The 25,170-nt window shown below is 43.8% G+C and overlaps 1 protein-coding gene across 2 annotated transcripts in view; it reads left to right on the top strand.

Moving 5' to 3' along the window:
* The window catches only part of atp13a3 (ATPase 13A3), a 184,698-nt gene that overhangs the window by 143,472 nt on the left and 16,056 nt on the right, over positions 1 to 25,170 (top strand). For both annotated transcript variants that reach the window (XM_034179954.1, XM_034179955.1), the window contains exons 28-29: positions 3,050 to 3,122; positions 9,182 to 9,359. In XM_034179954.1, the coding sequence (XP_034035845.1) occupies positions 3,050 to 3,122; positions 9,182 to 9,359 (251 nt within the window). The remainder of the gene's footprint in view (positions 1 to 3,049; positions 3,123 to 9,181; positions 9,360 to 25,170) is intronic.

Genomic DNA, 25,170 nt, shown 5'->3' on the forward strand with positions numbered 1-25,170 from the left:
TCAACCCCAGGAGACGCCTCCCCTCATGACCAATGGACCCAGCCCCGGCCGTCCATGGCTAGATGGGCCTACAGCCCTTTCCCCCCCAGAGGACACCACAGTCAAACCCTGAGGGCGGAAACTGAGGGGGGGAAAACAAAAAGATACCCCAAACCCCCCCCTCCCCTCCCGGGTGCAGAGGCCACCTGGGAAACGCCCAGCACAACCTAACTGCACCCCTCCAGCAATGCCGACACCACGGCACACCCGGCTGGAGTCAGAGGAGAAGAGAGGGCATAACAAAAAACAAAAAAAAAAGCAAAAAAAAGAAAAAAACAACCCAAGTACCACCCCATCACCCCCCAGGGGACCGTTCCATCTAACCCTGGGGATGTGAAACAAAAAGAAATAAAAGGAAAAACAAACAGACCAACACACAGTTGTTTGGGTCCCTTTTTTTGTTTTTTTTTGTTTTTTGTTGTTCTTTTCCAGACAGGCTGCAGGGTCACAACCCCAGACAAATAGTGGACAACAAAAAATAAAATCCCACACAAAAACCAACTCAAAAAACACCCACACAAAATGAACTAACACAAAACAAATCAGTGAGTTATACCGTCAAGCTCAACCAAATGGAACACACCTGTTCCTACTCAAGAGCTTGACGGCAACGTGACTCAGTCACCACAAGGGGGAGCCTGAGTGCTAAAAATAAAAAAAAAAACCCCTTGGCGACAGAAAAAACAAACGAGCTGCTTTTATGTGCGCAGCTGAGTGCAACACACAACCAAAATGTGCTCAACTAAATAACGCCGGAGCTGATACAACAGACGCAGTAGTTACCTTTATCCGGGGAAACGGGGCTACGACTGTAACACAGGAAGCCCAGCGACCCGTGCTAACAGAGCTCCGCCGTGCGCGTGAACCCATTACAAACGCACTCTTGCAGCTCCCGTTTAAACCTCTTATCCGGTCGGAGCGTGACGCGAAGCCGTCGCCAGTCACACTCCACCACGACCCACGGATAAGGCACAACACAGGAACACGGCTGCAAGAGAGCACAAATCAGTATCCAGTAATGGGTTCTCAAACACGCACCTTCCGGGCGGAGAGCCCCGCAACTGATCCGGATAACCACTGAACGTCTGCTGCCGCCTTCCCGGCGCGTTACCGTCTCTGCTACCGCCGGGTCCATGATGTTTGGCCAGAGACTACTGTTATGTGTCGGACGCAGCTCGGAGAACCGACCAGCGTTTGAAGGACCCAGTATGAAATAAGCAGAGCACGGTTCAAAGGCTAACTGAATTTAATACATAACAGTGATAATATAATAACAAAAGGTGCGGCCTGGCATGGTGCGCTCCCAGCAGCGCTAACGGTCCGGAGCCAGAAGCTGTTTCGGACCCAAGGACCCCGCCGACACCCCCCAGGTGGCCGCAACAACCGAGTCTGTGAAAGAAGGAACCATTATGTGAGTCCACACTCTACACACAGAACACTTAAAGGTGTACAAACAGCAAACACTTCCTGGCTTGATTACTGATCAGCTTCCCAACCTGCAGGCATGGAACAATCAGTTCCCAAAACTCCACTGCAGTGAAAGCTGATACATGACTAACGTACAGCTCAATATAATAAGGTGTGAGGGACACCACATTTACTGACTGTATAAATGTTAGTCACAAAATCTAACGTACCTCAGGAAGTGTGCTGACGAGCGTGAAACCTCACCCCCTCCTCTTTCACAGACTGTGCATCAAACCTGGACGTTCTCAGCATCCGCTGTTGATGAGATGGCTCCCGAGACGACGATCTCACCCGTCTGGTCACAAGGTCGAGTCTCTGGCAAATACACACTGTGCACTCCAGTCTTAAATGCCAACATGTTCCAATCCATCCAGATGCACCACAGCTGTGAGTCCTGACGAGTCGCAGGTGATCAGGGTGAGGTCCTGACAGCCTCAGCAACACAGCCACTCAGTCCCAAACGCACGCCACCTGGGAGGAAAACCAAAAGACAGAAACAAACCGGCAGCCAGGCCCCCCCAGCCATATAACAACTGACATTGACAATACTTTTAAAAAAATACATTTTATAATTTTTTCCCTCCATATCACCCCAGCACCCCTTATGGGCTAGCCGCCAGTGGAATGTAGCTTAGTGGGATAAGTAGTTGGACTGTCAATATGCACTCATGCTATCTGTCTGAGCCCTTAGATACAACATTTACTCTGCATTGTTTCAGCCCACCCAGCTGTAAATAGGTACCTGCCTTGGCTGGGGAAGTAACTAGAGTTGGACTGACATCCCATCCAGGAGGTCGTAGTCTAATCCACTTCATGCTACTGAGATTAGCACATGGTATCAGCAGGCCTCAAGGCCTATGTAGCACCAATAATCCTCTTATTACGTACCTTACTTTACTTAGTCCTATCTAGTACTGCATGAACATCAAATGGGAACTGGGAATCGGGAACATCAAAATTAAGAATAATATAGAACTGGGAAAGATATTCATATAAGAGAATTGGAGTGTGTCCCTATTGGTTGTTCAGTTTCTCAAGATTTCTGTGCCCACTGCATTAGTGATCTCATTATTTATACAGTCTTACAATGTAGTGCTTAATATTGAGAGTGTGTTGCAGCCCAACAAGGACATGGGAACAGGTTGGAGTGAAATGCAATGAAGTGGTACTTCTCTGAGTAATGAGTTAGGGAACACTAAAGGATTGTGAAAGTTGCACTTGAAATTTCCATATTATTAATAACACATTGATCCTAAACTGTGCCTCCCACAAAATCAGCACAACCAATAATTGGCAGTAAATAAATCAGGGTCATGCCAGAAAAACATACTCAGCCTAAAAGAGTTATCCACTTATAAAGAATAGGACACAGGAAGCAGCAGTCTGAGTTCGGATGATATAAATTTCTTATGAAAAAAAAAGTTGTTTACTGTACTCTCCTTTATTTATGAGTTTTTATATTTACATTATTCAGCTATCTAGCATATTTGAAAAATGCCATACTGTGATTTTTGACATGGGTTTGTGCTCTGTTTTTTGTAAGGTTCTCAGTAATCTTGGCGACTTCCAATTCCTTTTTGTTGACATGGCCATCATACTCGTTATTGTCTTCACCAGTAAGTAAAGAAAACATAACAAGCAAAGATTATTTATGGTACATTCAGAAGGTTTTCTGATCCCCTACATACTCAGACAACTCTAGATAGACCTAGAACCTTTCATAAAATATATGCACATGTACACTGAACAAAAATATAAACGCAACACTTTTGTTTTTGCTCCCATTTTTCATGAGCTTAACTCAAAAGATGTAAAATATTTTCTATATACACAAAAGACGTTTTACTCGCATATTGTTCACAAATTTGTCTAAATCTGTGTTAGTGAGCACTTCTCTTTTGCCGAGATAAACCATCCCACCAGCCCAGGACTTCCACATCCAGCATGTTCACCTCCAGGATCGTCTGAGACCAGCCACCCGGACAGCTGCTGCAACAGTCGATTTGCTGAACCAAAGAATGTCTGCGGAAATTGTGAGAAACCATCTCAGGGACGCTTATCTGCATGCTCATGATCCTCATCACGATCTCAACCTGACTGTATTGCCAACTTGAGTGGTCAAATGCTCACATTTGTTGGCATCTGGCACCTTGGAGAGGTGTTCTCTTCATGGTTGAATCTCGGTTTTCACTGTTCAGGTCAGATGGCAAACGGTGTGTGTGTGGTGTCATGTGGGTGAGCGGTTTGCTGATGCCAATGTTGTGGATCGAGTGGCCCATGGTGGCCCTGGTATGGGCAGGCGTATGTTATGGACAGTGAACACAGGTGCATTTTATTGATGGCATTTTGAATGCACAGAGATACCGTGACGAGGTCCTGAAGCCCTTTGTTGTGCCATTCGTCCACGACCATCACCTCATGTTGCAGCATGATAATGCACGGCCCCATGTTGCAAGGATCTGTACACAGTTCCTGGAAGCTGAAAACATCCCAGTTCTTGCATAGCCGGCATACTGGACATGTCACCCAGTCATGCCAATATCCAGCAATTTCGCACAGCCGTTGAAGATGAGTGGACCAACATTCTGCAGGCCACAACCAACAACCTGTTCAAGTCTATGCGAAGGAGCTGTGTTGCACTGAGGCAAATGATGTCACACCAGATACTGACTGGTTTTCTGACAACCCCCCGAGTCCCCCAATAAAGTAAAACTGCACATTTCAGAGTGGCCTTTTATTGTGGTCAGCCTGAGGCACACCTGTGCAGCAATCATGCTGTCTAATCAGCATCTTGATAGGCCACCCTTGTGAGGTGGGATAGATTATCTTGGCAAAGAAGTGCTCACTAGCAGAGATTTGTGAACAATATTTAAGAGAAACAGGCCTTTTGTGTATATAGAAAATGATCTTTGAGTTCATCCCATGAAAAATGGGAGCAAAAACAAAAGTGTATATATTTTTGTTCAGCGTATATGTAGTGGTTGGTTGGTTGGTTGGTTGTTTTGTTTGTTTTTACAATGGCATGTATTTTTTACTGTACGGTTCAAAATACTGTAAAACTCACATAGAATGGATTCAGGTGGACCAGTGAATTTTGTCCATTATAAAAACTGTTATGTATAAAATGGACAAAATCCGTTATACATACAGTAGTGTTCAGAATAATAGTAGTGCTATGTGACAAAAAAGATTAATCCAGGTTTTGAGTATATTTCTTATTGTTACATGGGAAACAAGGTACCAGTAGATTCAGTAGATTTTCACAAATCCAACAAGACCAAGCATTCATGATATGCACACTCTTAAGGCTATGAAATTGGGCTATTAGTAAAAAAAAAAAAAAAAAATTGAAAAGGGGGTGTTCACAATAACAGTAGTGTGGCATTCAGTCAGTGAGTTCGTCAATTTTGTGTAACAAACAGGTGTGAATCAGGTGTCCCCTATTTAAGGATGAAGCCAGCACCTGTTGAACATGCTTTTCTCTTTGAAAGCCTGAGGAAAATGGGACATTCAAGACATTGTTCAGAAGAACAGCATAGTTTGATTAAAAAGTTGATTGGAGAGGGGAAAACCTATACGCAGGTGCAAAAAATTATAGGCTGTTCATCTACAATGATCTCCAATGCTTTAAAATGGACAAAAAAAACAGAGACGCATGGAAGAAAACAGAAATCAACCATCAAAATGGATAGAAGAATAACCAGAATGGCAAAGGCTCACCCATTGATCAGCTCCAGGATGATCAAAGACAGTCTGGAGTTACCTGTAAGTGCTGTGACAGTTAGAAGACGCCTGTGTGAAGCTAATTTATTTGCAAGAATCCCCCGCAAAGTCCCTCTGTTAAATAAAAGACGTGCAGAAGAGGTTACAATTTGCCAAAGAACACATCAACTGGCCTAAAGAGAAATGGAGGAATATTTTGTGGACTGATGAGAGTAAAATTGTTTTTTTTGGGTCCAAGGGCCGCAGACAGTTTGTGAGACGACCCCCAAACTCTGAATTCAAGCCACAGTTCACAGTGAAGACAGTGAAGCATGGTGGTGCAAGCATCATGATATGGGCATGTTTCTCCTACTATGGTGTTGGGCCTATATATCGCATACCAGGTATCATGGATCAGTTTGGATATGTCAAAATAATTGAAGAGGTCATGTTGCCTTATGCTGAAGAGGACATGCCCTTGAAATGGGTGTTTCAACAAGACAGTGACCCCAAGCACACTAGTAAACAAGCAAAATCCTGGTTCCAAACCAACAAAATTAATGCCTCGCAGATGTGAAGAAATCATGAAAAACTGGTTATACAACTAAATACTAGTTTAGTGATTCACAGGATTGTTAAAAAAGCAGTTTGAACATAATAGTTTTGAGTTTGTAGCGTCAACAGCAGATGCTACTATTATTGTGAACACCCCCTTTTCCACTTTTTTACTAATAGCCCAATTTCATAGCCTTAAGAGTGTGCATATCATGAATGCTTGGTCTTGTTGGATTTGTGAGAATCTACTGGTACCTTGTTTCCCATGTAACAATAACAAATATACTCAAAACCTGGATTAATCTTTTTAGTCACATAGCACTACTATTATTCTGAACACTACTGTAGGTAACAGATTATTTACAGCTAGGAAGCACCAAATGATCTACAGGGAATCCCCAGCTCCAGTTAGGCTTTCATGTTTCCTTGATTAAAAGCCTGACCTTGAATCAGGATCTGCCTCATTTAATGACCAAGTCAAAGCTTAGTCTGAAAAAGATAAACGCCTACCTTAAATAAGCACTGGGCATTATGTGCATTAAAAAGATTACATTTGGTCGAGTGCACTATGGAGTGGTACCTTAAAATTCTGATCCATGACCCTTTTAAATTTCTCTGTCATGTTTTTATGCAATTTACCACAAGAACATTGGCTTTTTTAGATTAATTTGGCCCTCAACGAGCTCCACTTCATTATACAATCATCAACCTCCAAACCTACGATACGTACAATTTCCACCATGAATTGGGGGTCATTTGAGCAACTTTTTCCGACTCCGTGTTCTGAAGAATTGTCATATTTGCCGACTTTTCTGCCAAACGTATTTGAACCATGATCGAAATGTAATCGGAAGGCACACTGCAGAAACTTTTAAAATATGATGGAAGAGGAAGGAGTGAAACCAGAGAAGTGAGAAATCAGAGCCCTTTGCAGTGTACGTCATTTAGCAGGTGTATGTCAGGCTCCCAAGAGGGTCATAGCCATGCAGAGGGCTCTGATCTAAAGCAGTTGTCTTTGGTTCATCACACCCAGGGATATGTGTGAAACTTAAGACCATATTACAGTGAAGGCAACAAGCAGCATTTTGTTAATAATCACTGGCTTTGAATTATGCCCTGTCTTGTTTAGGTCCCATGTCTGAGCACGGTTTGAAAAAACTAAACAGCCGGGCTTTTAATCACAGACATACAGGACCCACTTTCATTGAATCGGCAAGTGTCAGTGCTGAACTTCATTTTGTACCTCTGTTACTGCTAGGCACATCCAGACTGCTCTGTCCGGTATATGCAAGGGATTTTTTTAATGGAATACATTACGATGGACATTTTGTCCCATGTGAGCAAAAATCTGTTGCACAGAATTTGGTATATATGGTGTTTATTACATGAAAGAAAACATACAAAAGCATTGGGATCTTTGCTTTTTTTCTGGTGAGTGCGAATATCTGGTTTATACAATGATGGTTTAGGCAGGTTTTGCTGTACATCATTCCTGTTCTGTAGTTTCTTAATTGCATGTAAAGATATTTACAAAAGGGGCATCTTTCCAACATGGTGGCTTAGTGGTTAGCACTGTTGCCTCACAGCAAGAAGGTCATGGAATCGATTCCCACTTGTGGCCTTTCAGTGTGGATTTTGCATGTTCTCCCCGTGTTTGCGTGGATTCTCTCTGGTGCTCTGGCTTCCTCCCACATCCAAAGACATGCAGGTTAGGTGGAATGTTCCATTCAGTAAGGTGTAACATTTCATCTTTCACCTCATGAAACAGTTTAAAACAGACTTTACACTGAAATATTAGAAAGGTTTTATGATTCATTTAATTGCAAACTGCATATTACCATTTTTAGCTATTCAACAAATGCATATTTGTCAGTCTCTGTTTGACATGATAAATTGTCCATTGATATACATACTGCTAATACCTACCTCGTACATAGTCCTCTTTAAGAAAATGGTCACTGCACACACTGTGATATAATATAACTATGTATTCAAAGTGGGTTGGAAACTGACATGACTGTTGATGTTGAGCATCTTCTTAACAGTGTGGGGTCATCGAAAGGAAACCTACCTTGTTGCTCTTATTTGTGCAACCACAACATGCACAACTCTGTGGCATCCTCACTCTGATGTTCCAGCTGTGATAAGTGTCCTTACAGGTAGTGATGGGGCCGATCCGATCCAATATCGGGATCGGTTTCCGACACCAACGTAATTCATGGATCGGAATTTCCCAATACAATCTGGAAAGTTTTCCGATCTTGGACCCATCTGTGTATGAGCTGAAAGTCTGGCTGGCTGATGTGCCTGCAGTTTGCGTCAGAGCGCTAACGCTGGTCACTCTGACTTTTAACAGAAGGAACCAACCATTCACTCAGATGAACTTCACACGAGTAAATTAGGTACTGTTATTTATGGTTTTGTGGCATTTTGGAAATGCGCATGTTTCAGCATTTTTAAAAAGAGGTAGTTTCTGAGAGAGAGAGAGAGTGGGGGGGAGAGAGGGAGAGCGGGAGAGAGCATGACAGAGTGGGGGGAGAGAGAGAGAGAGAGCAGAAGAGGAGAGACAGAGAGGGTTTAATTTGTATTTCTTGCTCAATGGAACACTTGTTTTGACAATGTAAATGTTTGTTTCCCATGTCAATAAAGCTCCATTTAAATTGAAAATTGAGAGACAGAGAAAGAGTGATATCTTTTCTTGATAAAGTCTGTTTCCCCCCAAGACCTGCCATTTTTCATCAATCAAAATTTGACTGATTTGATTTTTTTTTTTTTTTTTTTTTTTTCCCCATGGGGGCACCCCAAAAATTGTGTACAAGTACATGTACTGTTTTGAGGACGGTACATTTCAAAAATGCCACAAGAAACCACCAAAAACTAAATAAAAGTACTTAATTCTTTCACCAAAAAAACAAATCTAGGATTGCTTCTTAGATGTACCTTCTGGCAAATTGCAGCTGAACTTTCAGGTCTTCTTCTTCTTTTTTTAGAAAATCCTCCTGTAAACACTTCATCATGAAGCTGAATAACTGGAGATACAAAATATCCTCATATAAAATCAACAATAATGATAATAATAATAATAAAGCAAACTGAGCTCTGTTATCAGAAAAGCATCTGTATCAGCAGATATCCAAATTCAGCTATCAGGATCGGATCGGAAGTGAAAAAATGTGGATCGGTGCATCCCTACTTACAGTGTCATATGATGGGTGTGCTCACTGGCCTTTGTATAATATAACTCTATGGAAACAACAGTAAGCCTGATGCACAATAAAATGTGAAAAATTAGGGGCCTGAGAAACTTCTGAATTTACTGAACTTATAATTATGCATCTCACCTGTTTTATTTTTGTCAAACTTTTTTTTTTTTTTTTTTTTAAGTTTTTAATCATTATCATCATCTGCTGCTCTTCAGTGAGTCTGAACCCAGCGTGGAAAGAGTTGGTGTCACGGCGCCCCCCATCTGGTCTGATCTCTGCACAGCTGCTGTTCTCTGTGCTAACACAGATCCTCATTTGCCTGGGCTTCCAGACATTTGCATTTCTTTGGGTCCAAAAGCAGCCTTGGTATGAGGTCTGGACACCTCTTTCCAAGTAAGTGCCTCATTACATCACCAAACCTTTGGCCAGTCAAGCCACAGTTTAATGCCACGGTCACACGGCACTAACGACAGAGACCAAAGCCAAAAAGAAACAAGAAATCTGGTCTTACGTTTACTTTTGGAGACATCGTTTAACCGTTGTCCAGCTATGTTTCTGTAGCTGGCGCTTCGTCAGAATTTCCAAACCGTTGAAAAATGTGAACAAATCCTGACTACCTCAATTCTTCCGTATTTCGATTTGCTTTCTGTCTTGACAGTTCCTCATTGTTTGCGTAGTTCTTGTCGTGGTTCGTCTTTAGTCTTCTCGGGATGTCATCTTTTAGATAACACAAACTAATTGCAAGTGATATGCTAGAAAAGGACACAACACTTTAGAATAATTCAGCCTTAAGCAAGATAAAATGCACAGTTTTTAAGTTTATTTAAGCCTTCGACACAGAGCTTAGACAAACTGAGTCCTCTAGAGAGACTGAATATGTGACAACCGCGCTCATCTATTTATTGGAGACCCGCGGGCATCGCTCCTCCTTCGACTTTTTTATTTATTTTATTCCCAAAACATGGTTTTCTATTGGAAGCGTCCTCTAGTGAACCCTAAGCAGGTGTTAGGCCATTATTTCAATGTGACAAACGCTCCCATTAAAACTTGAAGGATTTACAACTGATTTTTTTAAAAGACCTTCAGCCACAGGTGCAGCTGGCCTGAGGCCCCCCGCACGTGGCCTCAGCCACAGGTGCAGCTGGCCCGAGGCCCCTGCACGTGGCCTGCGGGAAAGCACCTAAGAGGCCTTGGAAAGCCCTTGACAGACTGAATGACTAATAGAGCCCTTTTTTTTTGGGTTGAACACCTGCTAGTTCAGCCAGAGGACATACAGTTCAGATCAGGACACTTGATAGTTCATCATAGTTCAAATAAGGACCTAAAAATCCTTCTACAGTCCCTCCTCTGGGACTCGAAAGAGTCCCATTACATCAACTATACTCTTGGGTTGTTTACTGACAAGACATCCTCATTTATGCATTGCAATAAAAAAGAAAAACACATCACTCGAATTACTGATAACTCTGGTGCGGATATGAATATCAGTGATACTTCACACGGTAAATATATTGAAGTGCAGGTGAACCTACATACTAAGGCACAAGGTGATCAATTAGCTGGATTATATCAACGCAAGGTGACATTCAAACATTGAGTTTTGGTGTAATTCAAGGCACTTAAAATGGCCACATAAAACAAGTTACAGCAACCTCTTAATCATGGCAAAGTAAAGGCTTTACATTGACATCAGTGCAACCAATCATCTTCTGGCATCTATTGTCTCACTCAACCAGAGGCTCCAACCCATTATACTTGGTTCTACATATTATTTTGTTAAAGAGTCACACATTTATTACTTAAATGCATCAAATAACCCCTACGTTACCACTATTTAGTCAACCAATCAAGAAACTATTCTAAGGTTAGCGCAGCTATGTCTAGTTCAATGATAAACACAATAAATGGTTTCCCTTCATGTCCGTCCTTAAGTCATTTGCCTTAGTCAATCATATAATGGTTTTCATTATAGGCCATTTCTCAACATTTTCCACTTTGTTTTTCTTCTTTTTCAGCTTGTTTTCTAATGCCCTTTTTGGCCAGACGCCAAATTTAGGCGATGCATGTCTCTTGAGGCATGCTATAATTTAAGAAAAAGGGGTCCCTATGGTGCATCTTTACTACTAAATCTACAAACACGCCGTGTAAGGGTCCCCTTTTTATAACTTTGCAATGTGATATCTATGTGTATGCATTTAGCTTTATCTGTGTTACGCAGATGATGGTAAGGACAGACATTTACCCAACCTTCGTTACTAACATATATCCTTCTTTGTTTTTATTTACACTCAGATTTCTGAAACCAGTCCGCAGTTCAAACTCAAGAACCAAGATCATAGTCCGTGTTCAGTGCCATTACGTCAGTCCGCGCTCCTCAGCATTTACTCAGCGTCTGAGGTTTTGGGAGAAGTTGGGGAATATGGGGAGGTTGGCCTTTCAGGGGTAGTGGGGAAAGGATCAGGAATTCTGGCTTTCAGACAGTCGTGCAGTTCTCTGATGGATCTTTCCAGCTCCTTGTGCTGCTTGGCCAGGTTGTACAGGGCCCCCAGAGAATTCTTGCCCACATTCAGGGTGGTGGTGGCCAGCCCTAGCTGTTCCCTCTCCATATGCTCCATCATGCTGGCTAGCATGTCCATACTAGACTGAAGACCACACAGTTGAGTATGGAGGCCCTCCTGAGCACAAGAGATGTTGGCATTGTCACGGTGTATCCTTAACAGGTATGCAGCTGTCTGACTCAGTTGTGGCATGATTTCCTCAAATAGCCCATGGGGAATGTGATTTGTGAGGGGCAGGAGCTGCTCCAAGGTTTTTGGAACAGACTCTTGTGGAAGACGAAGCTCTCGAACCAAGATTGCCATGTCCAGTGGGGTGACCATGACCAGATTAAGGTTGTGCAGTCCAGGGGACAGGAAGTACAAGGGGGAAGGCATTTCGTGTGTGGGGGGAGTATTGTTGATGTCGCACAGGCAAGTGGTTGGGACACTCTGGGCATTTAGCAGCCTGTACAAAGCTCCCCTCTGTCCTGGTGGGTGAGTTTGGCTAAGGTCCACCCCTGCTGATCCTCCTCCAGAGGCACTGGGCTGATCAGAATATCTCTCCTGCCTTGGGGGTGGAAAGCTGGGGACAGGTCCTAGCAGTGAATTGGGTCTAGGATGCACTCGGGCGGTTGCTGCATATGGCCGACCTTGGCTGCCTCCCCTGGAGGGTATCGTTGCCACTGGCACATGTGACTGTCTCCATGGCATCTGCGGAAGGGGTGTGTTCCTGAGTCCAAAGGGTCCTTCAGGTGATGGTGGAGTCCTCGGGCCGACTCTTGCTGCAGGCAGATTCTGTGAAGCCGTCATCGCCAGGTGCTGGAACGATGAAGATCCTTCTGTTGCCAACTGGTTTAGCTGCTGGATGGATGGCGGCTGTGGCGACCAATCATGGCTCGACCATCCCTCCTGTATATCCTCTTCTCCAAACAGTTCTGAGAGTCCAATCAGACTTGATAGAGGCAGATCAGGCATAGGTCCCTGATCAGGGAAGTCTGGTCTCTCAGCCATACTCCTGTGTCCTAGTAATATACATATACGTTCATTATTACAGCTCCATGTCATTCTTTCAGATATTGTCTATCCTATCCCTCATTTTTGTGGGTGCATGTGTGTGAATGTAAATGTGCGTGCATGTCTTCTTCCTCGTCTACAATATCACCAAGCACGGTCCATCCCAGTCCTCCCTATCTGGGGTATACGCCACAATATTAGGGAGCTGGGGGCTGTCGGGGAGGATAATTGGTATTTCATCCATTTCCATATATTCTGGTTCTCTGTCTGTTTCGTTTGTGCTTTCTTCCAGGGCTCGGATGGCTAACAGTGGGAGCTGTCCTACTGTGGATGAAATCAATTTATTGACCAGAAATTTTATCAAGGGAATACCACAACATATTACCAGCAAGACCGCCACCCCTGTTAGTGCCAAGACTACACCTATCTGGTATAACCAGTCTTTCCATGATATCCACCCTCTCCTTAGAGCCCCAAACAGTGAAAACAGTGGGCCAATATTCATTCCATTCCCTACAATGTATCCAGAATCGTCAGTTTCATTTCTCCCTCCTATGGAGTTACTTAACAGTTCCTGTTGCATCTCTTCAAGTGTGATTAAGAGCTCTGTCAAATTTCCGTCTTCCCCTGTACGCATGGGAATAGCTGTGCAACATTCGGTGGCTTTGATCATAATACAAACTCCTTGTTCATCAGCCATCATCATCTCGATAGCTAATCTATTTTGCATTGTCATTAGCGAGGTGGCGTGCAGTTGTTCGGTTAAGGCTCCTACTGCTGCCAATGTCCAGTTCAGGTATCTTTGCTGATTATACCACAAGTAATTAATCCACTGCACCTCCTGGAACCTAGAACGGATTTTTGGAGTAACCCCGAACAGCGCCAATGCCCATCCCCATTTATCCGCGTCTTCATCTGCTTTAACTCTGCTACTGTCTATGGCTTCTAACTGTCGGGGTATCCCTTCTGGTATCCCGTTTCTTACTGTGACGTTGTAGTCTGTTTTAAGTGTCATTATTCCTCTTTTCTTACGAAGTTTCTGTGGCATGGGTTGTATTGAATTTGGCATTTCAATTACTGTTATAGCTCCTGTTGCTGCTTTTGCATACACTGTATGTGGTGTTTTGACTGGGTCGTCCCTACCTGCCAATCGCTTATGTATTGTGCTACTAAGCCTTTAGCTATACAGAATGGGTGTATCATCCCTTTCTCTATTTTAATCATAGGTGGAACGGTTCCTTCTGTACTTAGGGGCACTGGACAAAGTTTACTGTCGGCAGCATATTTTTCATCACCTACTGCCATTTTCATAACACATTGTGTATAGCACTCTGCTTGGTCTGAGTTATGTTGGGGGCTCCTATAACAGTTGTTGATATCAGGTAGGGGTTTAGCCTGAGGTATCACACCCTTCCGGTGACAGGCTATGCATGGCTTTTCACTAATCTGCCTAGCCGAAAATTTCAACCATTGGTAAAATAAATTGGTCTTCAACCCTTGTGTGCGGGCTAGGTCTGTACTGGGATACCATCTCCCTAAGTGACTGCTTGTTTCTAGGCTTCTAATTGTCCTCTTTTTCCTTGGTTTGATTTTTACCCATTTTGTGGCTTCATGTACTGTAACAGTTATGTCTTGCTTGGTTTCCCTGCATCCTCCTTTATCACAAATTACCTCTATGTTGAGTGTTCCCTCCTCTTCACATTTGATGCTAATGTCTTCGCTTAATATGTAATCCCCCAGCTTTCCCTGTATTCCTATGTTCTTGTAGGCTTTTGATTTAATGTATACCAAATTATATGTTTTTCCTGTGTTTAGAATGCCTTGTTTAGCTGCTATTGCGGCCATGGCCACGGCACAGTCCGTTGTATGTTTTGGATGTCTATTTTCTCCCATACTGACCACCAGTAGTATTGTCAATCCCTTGAATAATTCCTTAATCATTGCTGTGATGACTGTTGAGATGTGCTACTAGATGTGCTACTGAGTGAGCCGTCACTAGATGAGCCGTCACTAGGGATGTGTGGTGTATCTGTGCTTTGTCTGGGTTGTACTTCCTGCGGTTCTTCTGTCGGTAAATCTACTGAGTTGCTGTCCGAGTCTGATGTCTCCTGTGGCCTGTCTATCTGTCGGTCTGTATCTCTGTCTGTCTGTTGGCCTGCGTCTCCAGTTGTTTCTGAGTCTGCATCTGAGTCTGTCGCTGCTCTATCTGGCAGGGATCCACTACTCTCTGAAGCTGTGCGTCGTCTTTGTTCAATCAGTCTCTGTGAGCGCCTTGGCCGGTGTTCGCCTGGCTGCAGGGAGGCGTGGCCTTCCCTCGGTGCTTCTTCTGGCTGCAGGGAGGCGTGGCCGTCCCTCGGTGCTGCTGTAGGGTCTCTGGCTTCTCTTGCTTCCCCCCTTGGCCCGGCGGCTCTGCCAAGACGAGCTTGCCGAGGCCGCAGGGGCGCTGGGCCACCAACCCTACAGCAGTGGTTTAAATGAAACCAAGTGTCCTTACCGTCTACTTTGACTGCTGTACGTGAGGCAAGAATAACTTTAAAAGGACCTTCTCGGCGGGGCCTGTCCCACTTCTTTTTGAACACTTTGACGTAAACCAGATCACCAGGCTGGATGCTCTGATTTTCGAGTGGAATCTCTGCTTCTCTGTCTTCTGTAGCACCTTTGACCTGCAAAAAGATAGTTTTGTGTATTTGGGTTAACTGTCTCAGATAATTATGCCATTCGTCTTGTAGCTGCTCCAGCGATGGTCCTTCGTAGGGTCCTCTCAGGTATGGAATAGGCATCGGCCGACCTGTAAGAGCTTCAAATGGTGTCAAATGGGTTAGTCGGTTAGTTTGTGAGCGCATTGACAATAAAGCAAGCGGCAACGCATCCAGCCAGGTTAGTTTGCCATTGCTGTCTGCTATGATTTTTGCTAGTTTGTTCTTTAAAATGCCATTAGCCCGTTCCACCGCCCCATTTGATTGGGGGTGATAAACACACCCAAATTTCTGTTTGATACCCAATTGTTTGAATGTTTCTTGTGTAACCTTGGCCACAAAAGCCCTACCGTTGTCAGATGAGATAGTATCTGGAATGCCAAATCTTGGAAAGACATCTCGGCACAGGAATTTGGCTACTGTTTTATGGTCTTGATTTGCAGAGGCTACTGCCTCAATCCATCGGCTGAACCTGCATATCACTACCAAAACATATCTCATTCGTTTAACTCGGTTTTCAGCTCCCATGTCTATGAAATCCATCATAAGATGTCTGAATGGCCCATCAGGGACCGGAATGTGGGCTAAAGGGGCTGTGAATGATTTCCGGACATTGTACTGTGCACATACCTCACACTCATTCAACAAACGGTCCACTGTAGCTGCCATATATGGTGACCACCAGACAGCTTTTAGTTTGTTCATAATTTGGACTCGCGAACAATGATCGGGTCCGTGGGCCCAAATGATTGCATGTCGTAATAAATTGGTGGGTAACACAAAATGTCCATGACTACTGCGCCACAGCTTGTCCGCTGGCCCCTGACTGCGTGTCTCAATAGCGCCTCGTTTAACCCACATTCGTTTTTCTTCTCCACTGGCCCTACTTTGAGCCACTATCAGTGCGTCAAGTGAAACCAGTGGGGCACAATCTTGGATGGTTGTGCTCCTTTGCGAGCTGCGTCATCTGCTAGGTTGTTACCTTGAGCTATGATGTTATTATTCTTTTGATGACCTGCACATTTAATGATGGCTACCTCAGACGGTAATTGGAGAGCTTGTAACAGTTGGGAAATCGCTTCTCCATGAGTGACAGGGGTGCCATCTGCTCTCAGGAATCCCCTTTGTTTCCAAATGTTCGCATGTACATGACATACGCCATAAGCGTAGGCTGAGTCTGTGTAGATATTAACACGTTGATCTTTAGCTATCTGGCAAGCCATAGTTAAGGCTTTGATTTCTGCCAGTTGGGCTGAACAAGGCTGATCAATTCCTTGGGACTCCAGTAATTCAAAGGTTTCGCCATCCGTGTTTAGTTTAACTATCCCCATACCCGCACGCAATCCCGCGGCATCCCGAAAGCATGAGCCGTCCACGAACAGGGTTAGATCTGCATCTATGGCGTGATTATACAAATGTTCTCTGGCTCTCAAAAATTTCTCTGTCTCTGCCACACAGTTATGTGGAGTACCATCTAACGGTGTGGTCAATTTGGTGGCGGGATTCACCGTGTGACAACGTTGTATTGTTATTTCTGGAGCGGACAACACAACTTCATATCCAGTGCGTCTAGCTTGTGTTAAGACAAAACGTTGACTGGTTAGCAGGGCATGTAACTGATGCGACGTGTACAACGTTACTGCATGTCCCATGATTATGGATGATGCTTTTTGAAATGCAAAGGCAGCTGCTGCTAGACCCTGATAGCATGGTGGCAATCCTGTTTCAATGTTGTCAAGCTTTGTACTATAATAGGCCAATGGTTGTTTTCCTTCATTTGTTTCCTGCATTAGTACAGCACAAGCATAACCAGCTTTTTCAGTAACATACAAATGGAAAGGTTTCCCATAATCTGGGTTACCTAACGCGGGAGCAGATTGCATGTCTGTTTTCAGGGCCTCAAAAGCTCCCGTTGCCTCATCTGTCCAGACGAGGAGAGCTGCATTGCTTGTTTGCCCCACTGCTCTAATCATGGCACGCAAAGGTGCAGTTTTTATAGCATAATCACAAATCCACGGCCGACTGTACCCTGCCATCCCAAGGAATGAAAGCATCTGTCCCACTGTTTGGGGTTTGGGAGCCTTGATTATAGCCTCCACTTGGCTTGGGGCTATACATCGCGTGGTCCCACACAACTGTCTTCCCAAGTATTCTACTTGTTGTTTGCAGAACTGCAATTTGTCCTTACTTACTTTATGACCTCCATCTGCCAATGCATGCAATACAATTAATGAATCTTTTTCACACTGTTCTTGAGTCTCTGATGCAATGAGATCATCCATATATTGCACCAATGTACTGGGTATGTCAAGGTGTTGTAAATCTTCAGCCAGGACTTTGTTAAAGGTGGCTGGGGACAGGTTCAGTCCCTGAGGTAGCCGTGTATACGTTAGCTGTTGTCCCAGAAATGTGAATGCAAACAAATGTTGTGAGTCTGGGTGCACAGGCACACTGAAATAGGCTGAACACAGATCGATTACTGTGTACCATTTTGCTCCAGCAGGGATGCTTGATAGTATAGTATGCGGATCAGGTACTATAGGTGCATCCATTTCTATTATTGCATTGATAGGACGCAGATCATGTACCAGCCGATACTCTTTGGTATTGTTTTTAGGGATAGGATAGATAGGAGTATTGCATGGGCTTGCAGTTTTTATTAAAACTCCAGCTGCCATTAGTCCCTTAATTACTGGTTTTATGCCTTCAATAGCCTGAGGTTTTAATGGATACTGCCTTTGGTGAGGCAGTTTTGCTCCCGGTTTTACTTTTATTTTTACTGGTAAGGCTGTTTTTACTAGTCCTACATCCGTTTTGCTTTTGGACCACACCACTGGTGGTATTTGCTCTAACAATTTCTCTTGTTGGGCCGATAACACCATCTGTCCCTCTGGTCTAGGATTGAGCTCCACTTTTTGAGCTATAGCCTCATCATTTACTTTTAAATTAATTCGTATAAACTGCTGGTCTTTTGACAGATGTACTTGTGGACTTTCCATGTTTTGCCATTCTTCAACTTCTGAGGCTGTCTTTACCATTGGACCTAGGTCATGGGATTCGTACTTTTCTGAGACTAAAAGGGTCACATGAGGCGTGGCATTCGGCACTTGATACCATTGTTGTTCAGCTGAAGTTAGCTTGACAGAAGCTGCGGCCCCTTGGGGGCCTAAATAAATTTCTGTGGTGGTTATGTGAAACAGCCGTTGATTCATCAATGCATCCCAGCAGCATGCATAGTCAGCCTGTTCTTGTTTGGCATCGAACATCAGGGTGACATGTAAAGGTAAACTAGGTGTATATACTGCTGCATAGTGTTGTTCTGCCCAGGGCTTCCATTTTTCCCATTCCAGTTGGAGATTTGAATTTTCTGGTTGTAACTTCAGCCAGTATACCATGGGTTGCACAGGTCGGACCTTGTTTTCCATGTCCATAAGCACCATAATGTTAGTGAGTGCTTCGTCAGGAAAGTGTATTTGCAGTCCTTGATGGGTACACACTATCTGGGTTTGTAGCTTACATAAAATGTCTCTTCCCAGCAAATTCACAGGTGTATTTTGTGAGTATAACAGGGGTGCTTCAATTGTTTTTCCTGCAATCGTTACAGGAAGTGGGCGTGTAAAAGGTATTATTTGAGTTTTCCCAGAGAAGCCGATAGTCTTAATTACAGACCCAGAGAGGGGGAGATGAGCGCCCATTTTCCCTATGCAAGAGTATGTTGCCCCTGTATCCACCATGAAAGGGAAATCTCTGTTTTGTATATTAACGGTGACGGTTGGCTCTTCCTTAGGTATCATCGAAATAGCCAATGCCACCATTTCCCCCTCTGTCTTCTCTAGGCCCCCCTATTGCCAATAGGCAGAGGGTCCAACCCAAGGTCGGGCCGGACAATTTCTCATTCGATGTCCAGGTTGTCCACAGCTCCAACACTCATTAGAGGGTTGATCCCCTATTGGGGGTGTTGGTCCCATAGGCGGTCCCGCTTGACTGTTCCTGGGAGCTGAGTTCTGGAATCTGCTTCCAAATGAAGGTTGGCGAGATCCTCTTCGCCACCCTCCTCTTTGACCTTGAAAGTTCCGTGACTCTCCTCTCCACCCATGACTGTAGGTGGGTCCATTTCCGGGTGTGCCAGTGCTATGGTAGTGATAGTGATGCTCCACTGGTGCTGAGACTTCTCCTGTAGGAGTGCTTCCTGCTGCTCCTTGGGGGCTCTGTGTGGCTGTTACCACAGGTGCCTGTATGGTGGCAGCAGTGTTTGCGGTAGGGCCTGTGCTTGCCGGCTCAGAAGGAACAGGGGTCATCATTGGTGCCTGGGTCTTTGTTTTTTCTTTCTTGACTTTGGTTAGCTCTCCCAACTGCATCTGCACCAATTTTTTCGTCAGGGATTTTGCTGCATCTTCTTCTTTTTGTTTTTCTTTCTTGTAGATTTCAAGATGGTGACAAATATGCTCAGAGTATAAAGCCCAATTCATTTTTGATAGTCCCACAACTCCATCTAGGGCTTTCTGAACCTCATCTGGTAGAGCCTTTTTTACAGTTATTTTAAACAGGATTTCAGTTGCTGGAGAATGGTTCCATGCATTTCCTGTTTCCTCCGCCCATCTCTTCTGGAATCGGTGCAGGAACTTCTTTGGGCACTCTTCAGGTGTCCACTCATCATCCAATTTAGAGGGATCCAAGACCTCAGGGTACTTTCTTCTCAGTCCTTCCCACATGGAGTTTCTATAGGGATTAAAGGGGACTTCATCATGTTGATTAGTGCCCATCATTTGTGTTAGTCCAACCTTTCCTGCTAATTTTTCAGTGTCATGTTTTCCCATTACATGCATTAGCAAGGCTTTTATGTCACCTAAAGACAAGGTTACCCCTGCAGTGCCTTCTTCTAAGGCAGTTATCCATCTCCCAGCTCCTTGGGTGATGTCTGGCAGCCTGTTGGCCAGCCCCACCATGTCTGTCCAGCTCCATGGGGTATACACATGATGACCATTTCTGACCACCAATGGGCATATGAGGTCTTCGTCCTCCTCTTCTTCTGTGGGGGCTCCATACTGTCTTCCAGATCGAGTGCGACTGACTGGTTCCAGGCAGTCCATCCAGTTCGTTATATTCTGTTCTAAAGCCGCTATGTCTTTGGCTACACATTGTTGTCTTTGCCTGAGTCGGGCCTCTTTTGCACTCTCAATGATGATCTCACCAGAAATTTTTCGGGTGGGTGGCTCTATAATGTGATTCCCTTGATTGGGTGTCGATTGTTGTAATATTCTTCTTTCCTCGGCGTCCCTATGTCTTTGTATTCTTTCCTTCGCTAGCCGAAGCTGCTCAGCTAGTTCTTCATTATCTCTTCTGGCCAGATCCAGTGTGTCACAGAAGCTCTTGTGCCACTCTTCGGAGCCTCTATAGCCTGTGAAGGTCCAGTCGGCTGACTTATGGTGGGAGGGGACGGTTTTCAGTGGACCTCGATGTGCAGGCGGAGCCTTCAGGTCTCTCTCTTTATCCTCGTCTGCCTCCGTGTCACTGTTATTTGTGGCCCCCCTGCTGGTCGTGGTGAGCGACCACCTACTTTCGGACTTGGAGACCTTGTACGATCCATTTGACAGACTGAGGACCTGTCTCCTTGTGGCTCTCGAGCTTTTAGTGTCAGTGTGAATTTGCCCTCCACATCCATGCCTTGGTCCTCTTCACGAGTTCCTAATACAAATTGTCCAGCTGTCTTTCCCATATCATGACGTTTATATGGGGGTGGCTCTGCTTCCCAGCTCGGTGCACTGGCTTTAGTCTCTTTGGATCTTTCCTCTGTCATTTTTTCTCTTTTCTGCTGTAGCCTCTGTGCTTCCTGCTTGAACAAGGCCAAAACTTCTTTTTCTTCAGTGCGTTTTTTGTTGTTATTTACGTTCTTCTGCTGATCTTTAATTTCTTTTTTTCTGTATTTCTACCGCAACTGCTTCACACATCACCGGATCAAATGATCCCTCCAAAGGCCATTGCCTGCCCCCATGTGACCTTTTGTGCCACTTTCTCATACATTGGTTGGCCTTAGTGCGTTTTCCTGGATATTTTTTTAGTACTAAATCTAGCGGGGTACTTTCCAGACCTTGACCTTGAGAGTTACCCATGTAACCCTGACAAACGCTATGTGAGGTGTTTCTATGGTGTTCTGGTAGTCCCTCAGGGGCTGTCCTGATCCAGACCAATAACTTGCCGGCTGTAACACCTGTTTTGTATTTTAAACCCTTAAAAGGATTAAATTTCCAACTGTTATGCCCGTCTTCTTTTTCTTTAACTAAATATGAAAATTTACCTGTTTCCCACCGAACCTTCCTTGGGACCACAGTCAGAGTCAACCTAGGAAACAGTTCTTCACCTGGATCGGTTGGCAGTGTTATTAAATGATTTAATGGTATGCTAATTTCTTTATTAGGATCAGCACAAAGCAGCTCCAGCCACGGGGTTAAACCCTGATGCCACAGACGTCTTATCAGCAGCTCCCAATTAATTAGAGGGAATTGTTCTTTCTTTTGCTTCAGATTGATTACCTTAGTAATCTGCCATAATTTCTGATTGATCTCTTGTTCGTCCTGCCAATGTTCTGCTCCTACCCTGTCAAAATAGGTCCTTTCCAGCCAAAAATGTGTCCTGATTCCCTGGGTTTCGATGTCTCCGTCAGTCAAGTAATGTTCTGGGAGTATTGTTTCATCATCACTTAAGTCTCCCATCAAAGACTGTCCCAAGCATTGATCAGTCTGTCAGCTTTTTCACTATAATCTAAGCTTTAACTCTTTTGATTTATAACCAATTTTATTTCTTTACTCCTCTTACAACCCTAACCCTAATGTCTTTGCTCCCGACTTTCTATTTTCCTTCTAATTTTTTAACTTTCTGCTTCTCGTCTTTTTCTGCTATGTTTGTTTATTAGTTTTCTTTCTTTGAAATAATATCTACCTTCTCTGTATTTACATAGCAGTCTCTTCTCCTGTCTTTTTTCCCCACTGTCTCTGTTTCTCACTTTTTCTCTTTGCCTGTCATGCACCTCCCAAGTCCTCCTGTTGGGTCTACACACCTCCTCCTCGTACCTACTCTTCACATTAATCTTGTATGTCAGCCAGCCTGCAAGCCCTCACAGCTTTGCCTGTAACTCCCCGCTTACTCTCCGCTCTCCCACACACCAATCTTCAAAAGCTTTATACACAAAAATTATTAAAAACAACTTTCTATATATCTCTATCTAGACTTCTGCCACTTTTCACTCTGCGGCTTTAAACAACCTTTTTAATCACTTAACACCAATGTGTTCTGTTTAAATATGTATCTCTTCTTCACGTTAGACAGCTTCTCCAGCGCTGCCAGCAACTCATATATTATTTATTTATTTATTTTTTTTCTTAACAAGCTACTCTTTGAGCGTACAATATTTCATTTACTTCTACGCCTTACTGCGCCTCGCGTGCGTATCCTGTGCTTAATATATTATTTTTCACAAGCTCCTCTCTGAGCATACAATATTTCATTTATTTCTACGCCTTACCGCGCCTCGCGTGCGTATCCTGTGCCTTTCTGCACTTTCTTCTACTTTTTTCCACTTACTGAGCTCCTCGTGAGCTTAATGTGCCTTTGCACTGAAAATATTCTCTTTTTCTTTTCTTATAAAAAAACTCATATTACTGTGTACTTAATTACTTATTCTTCTCCCACGCCCCACAAGCGTGTATTTGGTGCCTTACTGCACTATTTTCTGCTTCATTAATTCTCATGTATTCTGCACTAACTCTCTCTTTTTTTTTTTTTTATAGTTTTTCTCTTTTCTTAAAAAATGACGTCCTTTATTGAGCTCTTTTACTTACTGTCAGCTGTGCTACTTTGCACTTTTCTCTTTAAATCTCTTTATCACGTACGGTATTTCTACTGCGCCCCCTCAGGCGCTTATCTTGTGCACGTATTCTCTGTTAAACTCTTTTTCTCACTTATTTCACTTCAGTCTCTGTTAAACTCTTTAAATAACCTTGTATTACCTTGTATCTATTTGTCAGTATACTCCCCTAAATTAACCCCTACAGCGCATGCTATCAGCCGGCACATTAATAACGAATTTCAACACCAATTATTCCCCAAGCATCCAGGTTAGTTCTCCATGCACTCTTTTCCGCACCAGAGTTCATGAACATTCCTGACCTTTCACTCACACAGACATTCTTTTTCCCGGGAACACACACACCTTCTGAGCATTTTATCTACAATGCCTGATAATTTTCAATCTTATCTTTTTTAGTCTCTTATCAATTTTCTTAGTCCAGGTTCTTTTGGGTAAGAGGCAATTAAAAATATCACCTGTCAACTTGGGCGGAAATCCCGACTCACTCCTCCAGATCGTGCAGAAGTTATAAAAGGTTTCTGCTTACCTTTTAGTCGTGATCACTGTTATTTACGGTCTGGAGGGATGAGCTGGACTGCCCCAGGCTGCCGGAATGCCCCTGGACCCTCCTGAAGCTGGCTCGCCAAGTTCTGTCGTGGTTCGTCTTTAGTCTTCTCGGGATGTCGTCTTTTAGATAACACAAACTAATTGCAAGTGATATGCTAGAAAAGGACACAACACTTTAGAATAATTCAGCCTTAAGCAAGATAAAATGCAGTTTTTAAGTTTATTTAAGCCTTCGACACAGAGCTTAGACAAACTGAGTCCTCTAGAGAGACTGAATATGTGACAACCGCGCTCATCTATTTATTGGAGACCCGCGGGCATCGCTCCTCCTTCGACTTTTTTATTTATTTTATTCCCAAAACATGGTTTTCTATTGGAAGCGTCCTCTAGTGAACCCTAAGCAGGTGTTAGGCCATTATTTCAATGTGACAAACGCTCCCATTAAAACTTGAAGGATTTACAACTGATTTTTTTAAAAGACCTTCAGCCACAGGTGCAGCTGGCCTGAGGCCCCCCGCACGTGGCCTCAGCCACAGGTGCAGCTGGCCCGAGGCCCCTGCACATGGCCTGCGGGAAAGCACCTAAGAGGCCTTGGAAAGCCACTGACAGACTGAATGACTAATAGAGCCCTTTTTTTTTGGGTTGAACACCTGCTAGTTCAGCCAGAGGACATACAGTTCAGATCAGGACACTTGATAGTTCATCATAGTTCAAATAAGGACCTAAAAATTCTTCTACATTCTTGTACTGTCAGCATTCCATTTGATTGTTGTCCAACTTCGTGCAACCTCCCAAGTCCGACGTCTTGCATGAACATTGATGATATCTGAAGGGATCAATAACTAAAGATCCGACGAGCTGAACGTGATTCGTCCAACACATGGATGAGTCACGTTTCATACATAGACAATGACGGCAAGAACGTTTCATCAACTACTTTAACTATTTACACACATTCACATGCTCTGTCTGGCTGGAGAGGCTGCGCGTGCATGCACACACACATACACACACACACAAATGGCTGTGTGCACGTTCGCATGCCGTCTCTGGCTGGAACGTTCCTGCCAGAGACGGCAGGTATTCCTGCAGGTGCTGTGGAGAGCGCATGTTGGCTGCAGTATTGTTCACAGGCTGGTGCTCAGTCTGATACGCGCTGTCAGGTTACATCATCTTGAATGTTTTTTGATTTTGTTTAAAGCATCAAGGTCGCCATTCGCTTTGTTTTTCTTTTGTAGTTTTGGTTTCGTTTCTTTCTTTTATGCGCTCTGCACTTGCAGGCTTTTTGGTGATGGGAGAAAAACCGACTCATTTCGTCCACTTTTTCTCGATTTGTGACTTTTTTCCCTTTGTTCAGCAAACGCCGTGTGACCAGGGCTCAAGAACTGTCATCAGGCTGACATTAATAAGTGGGAGTATGAATGATCAGAATCTGTTTTGAAGTAGGTTTGTGATTGATTGACTGATCCTCTGTCATCAGACGATGATTTTTTTTTTTCATAAGAAAAGCTTTTTATGGTATTTATATTGCTTGTGTGTATAGTTGT

The sequence above is a fragment of the Thalassophryne amazonica genome, chromosome 10, assembly GCF_902500255.1.
Source record: "Thalassophryne amazonica chromosome 10, fThaAma1.1, whole genome shotgun sequence".
Lineage (NCBI taxonomy): Eukaryota > Metazoa > Chordata > Actinopteri > Batrachoidiformes > Batrachoididae > Thalassophryne > Thalassophryne amazonica.